The following is a 3,894-nucleotide window of genomic DNA, read 5'->3' on the forward strand; positions in this document are numbered from 1 at the left end:
TTCCAACCTTCGAGAGCGCAAGGTCAAGACACACAGCGAAAAGACGCCCGGAGACAAAACTTCGCCGTGTTCGAGACCGAGGAGGACGTCGAGCCACTGCTTCAGGCAACGCTCGAGAAACCCCGTCATGGACCCATATGCTTTACGATGTGTGTTCAGGGAGTGCCGCTTAAAATGGAACTGGACACGGGATCAGCAGTGTCTGTGATGTCGCATCAAGTTTTTCGGTCGTGTTTTCCGCAGATAAAGTTACGGCCGGCTACGGTGTTGCTGCGTACGTACACAGGAGAGTGCGTGCGCCCGAAGGGTGTGGCGACGGTAACCGTGGAGCACCAGCACCAGCCTTACCAGCTGCCTCTGCACGTTCTCTGCCAGGAGGGCCCTGCTCTCATAGGAAGAGACTGGATTCATCGGCTCCGGCTCAACTGGAGTAACCTTAACCACGGGGATGCAGAAGACAACCAGGCCTTGAGACAAGTCTTGGACCGGCATCCCCAAGTGTTCAACGACGAACTCGGCGAGATTAGAGGTGAGCAAGCTCAGCTCTCTCTCAAGCCGGAAGTGCAGCCGAAGTTCTGTAAAGCTAGAAGCATTCCGTTCGCGCTGAAAGAAGCAGTGGAGAAAGAACTGGAAAAGCTGGTTGGTCTTGGAGTAATTGAACCAATTTCGAACAGTCGTTTTGCCTCCCCAATTGTACCAGTGGTAAAGAAAGATGGCAGCGTACGCATATGTGGGGATTATAAAGCATCGTTGAACCCGTGCTTGAACATTGACAACTATCCCTTACCCAAGATTGAAGAAATCTTTGCCACTCTCGCGGGAGGACAAGTGTTCTCCAAGATCGACCTGAGTAGAGCATACCAGCAAGTGGTAATGGACAAGGTTTCCCGCGAGTACCTCACACTCAATACGCACAAGGGACTGTTCGCAGTAAATCGCCTAGCATTCGGAGTTGCGTCTGCGCCCGCGATTTTTCAAAAGATTATGGACAACATGTTGAAGGGACTGAAGGGGGTAATATGTTATCTAGATGACATTCTGATAATGGGGGACAGGACGGAACAACACCTTCAAAACCTAGATGCGCTACTAACCCGGTTGCACGAAAGGGGAGTGCGGATTAAGGCAGAGAAGTGTGAATTTTTGAAACCGGAATTGCAGTTTCTGGGTCACGTTATCGGTAAACATGGAATATCAGCAACGCCGGAGAAGGTAAAGGCCGTGCTAGAAGCCCCCGTTCCAATCGATAAAAAGCAGCTGAGAACGTTTACGGGCATGGTAACATACTACGGAAAGTTTCTGCCGGAGTTATCGACGGTAATATTCTCGCTGAATCAGCTGCTTTGCAAAAATGCGCCGTGGGTCTGGAGTGAACAGTGTGATCTGGCGTTTAAGAAAGTGAAAAGATTGCTTGTAAAAGCGCCGGTGTTGGCACATTATGATCCGGAAGCCCAGCTTGAGGTAATGTGTGATGCTTCATCATACGGGTTGGGCGCTGTTCTAGCGAAAGTGGAAAAAGATGGGTCCAGACGGCCGATCGTGTTTGCATCGCGCACGTTATCACCGAGTGAGCGGAACTACAGTCAGCTAGAGCGAGAAGCGCTAGCCTTAGTTTTCGGAATTACGAAGTTCCATTACTACATTTATGGCAGACAGTTCGGCTTGGTAACTGATCACAAGCCTCTACAGACGATTTTCGGCCCGAAGACCGGGATACCAAGCATTGCCGCAGCCCGTTTGCAGAGGTGGGCCATTAAGCTGTCGGCCTATCGTTACGACCTGATCTACCGTTCGGGCGCAAGCAACGTAGAAGCAGACTGCTTGTCGCGTCTACCACTTCCCCGGAGCGGCGAAAAGGAAGACGACGACGAAGTAACCGCCTGTTACGCACTTCGGTGGGAAACTTTCCCTATAACAAACTCCGACGTCGCGAGGGAAACTTCACGAGACCCGACCCTACGTCAGGTACTTCACGCGGTTACAGGACAATGGCCCGAGCGCGTTACGGATGAAGGGATGAGGCCGTTCGTTTCGAAAAATCTGGAGCTGTCGGTGGACCGAGGATGTTTGTTGTGGGGAATGCGCATTGTGGTTCCCCCATCTTTACAGAAGACAATCCTGGACGAGCTGCACGAAGGACATCCCGGCGTGGTGCGGATGAAGGAAGTGGCCCGCAGCTACGTGTGGTGGCCAGGAATTGACGCCGACCTGGAGAACACCGTGCAAACGTGTGCGGCCTGCCAGCAGCAACGGGCGCTGCCTACCCAAGCTCCCCTTCATCCGTGGGCTTGGCCTACAAGGCCATGGGCCCGGCTCCACCTGGACTTTGCTGGCCCGTTTCTTCAACGCAATTTTTTGGTGGCGGTAGACGCCCATTCAAAGTGGCCCGAGGTGTTCCTGATGCCCTCGACCTCGGCAGAAGCCACCATTGGTAAGCTGCGTGACCTCTTCAGCCGTTTTGGATTGCCAGAGGTAGTCGTGTCAGATAACGGGCCGCAGTTCTGCAGTAAAGAATTTCAGTCATTCCTCAAAATGAACGGGGTAAAACATGTGCGATCCGCTCCTTATCACCCATCAAGCAACGGGTTGGCTGAGAGATTTGTCAGAACAGTGAAAGAAGCCCTTCGCAAGGACGTCAAAGGCCGATCAATTGAAGAGAGACTGGCCAGTTTTCTTCTAGCTTACCGGAATACGCCACATGCAACTACCCAGCACTCTCCGGCTTCACTTTTGATGGGGCGACCCCTTAGAACCCGTCTGGATTTACTGAAGCCCAGTGCTCGTTCAGTGGTAGAACAAAAACAGTTCCAACAGACACGCGGTCGAAAAGAACTTCGGAGATTCTTCGCCATTGGTGACAGAGTGTTTGTGAAAAACTCTAGAGAAGGTCCAAGGTGGCTGGAGGCGATGGTGACATCACGCACGGGACCAGTCTCTTACGTGTTACAGGTGACTACACCACGTGGGGTCATGGAATGGAAGAGGCATCAAGACCACATACGTCCAAGGGAGGCGGACCGAGAGACAACGTCTGCCAACCACAATCACTGCGACCGTAGTGAGGCTCCCTGGCAACCGTCGGAATCGGCGACCGGTACTGAACCGTGCGCCGGGCAACTCCATGATCAAGCACCGGCCATAGCTGCTGACGACACAAGAGAGTTTTCCACAAGAGGCGACCCAGAACCACCCGGTTCTGAGGACCCAGATCACGACGCAGGGCCTTCGCCAGGTGACAGGAGCAGCGGAACCTCCACGCGATCTCGGTACCCAACAAGGGAAAGACGTCCCCCAGATCGGTACACACCAACGCAGTGACTGTGCCTACGCACCTTGTGGTTTTGTGTCCTGGACTGTTAACTTTTCCAATTATCTCTGTTTAAAAGCAAAACCGTTCTAGTTCTAAGTGTTAACTTGTGTATTTAAAGCATCATCTAGGGAAGGGGGAATGTAGTGTTTGTATTCCGATAGCAATCAGCTATGTCATCGCCACGTGTCTAAGCTAGGGCGCCGCCCCCCTTCCCTCTCGTCCTCTTTGCTGATATAAGCACAGCACGGCTTTTGACACGGGGAGTGTTTTAGGACCAGCGGTATGCGCGGTCTTACGGCTGGCTGTCAATAAAACCAAGTTGTTGTTACTACTCGGCTGGTGTCCCACTTCCAAGACACAACAAAAACTTTATATGCAGTCTCTTAACCATGGCGTAGTCCCTAGCGATTGGGTGGTTGGGAAGGTGGTTCCTTTACATAAATCTGGCGAAAAACAAAACCCATTCAATTATCGACCAATTTCTTTAACAGGTGTGCCATGTAAAATATTTGAACACGTCATTTACTCATAGTTGATAAATTATCTTGAAACTAATGACTTCTTCACAAGTTCACAACATGGCT

General features: G+C 51.7%; 1 protein-coding gene across 1 annotated transcript; it reads left to right on the forward strand.

The window, feature by feature from the left end:
* The first annotated feature begins 446 nt into the window (after positions 1–446).
* On the forward strand, positions 447–3,674 carry LOC121838402 (uncharacterized protein K02A2.6-like). The gene is made up of 2 exons (XM_042294642.1): positions 447–529; positions 2,110–3,674. Exon 2 carries the CDS (start codon positions 2,158–2,160, stop codon positions 3,316–3,318), a length of 1,161 nt encoding a protein of 386 aa, XP_042150576.1. The 5' UTR covers positions 447–529; positions 2,110–2,157; the 3' UTR covers positions 3,319–3,674.
* The last annotated feature ends 220 nt before the right edge of the window (positions 3,675–3,894 follow it).

Source organism: Ixodes scapularis, unplaced genomic scaffold (genome assembly GCF_016920785.2).
Source record: "Ixodes scapularis isolate PalLabHiFi unplaced genomic scaffold, ASM1692078v2 PGA_scaffold6__148_contigs__length_123643588, whole genome shotgun sequence".
NCBI lineage: Eukaryota > Metazoa > Arthropoda > Arachnida > Ixodida > Ixodidae > Ixodes > Ixodes scapularis.

Bases quoted from the DNA above. Each gene is read 5' to 3' on its own strand.
- LOC121838402 (XM_042294642.1), top strand. From the start codon at position 2,158: ATGAAGGAAGTGGCCCGCAGCTACGTGTGGTGGCCAGGAATTGACGCC.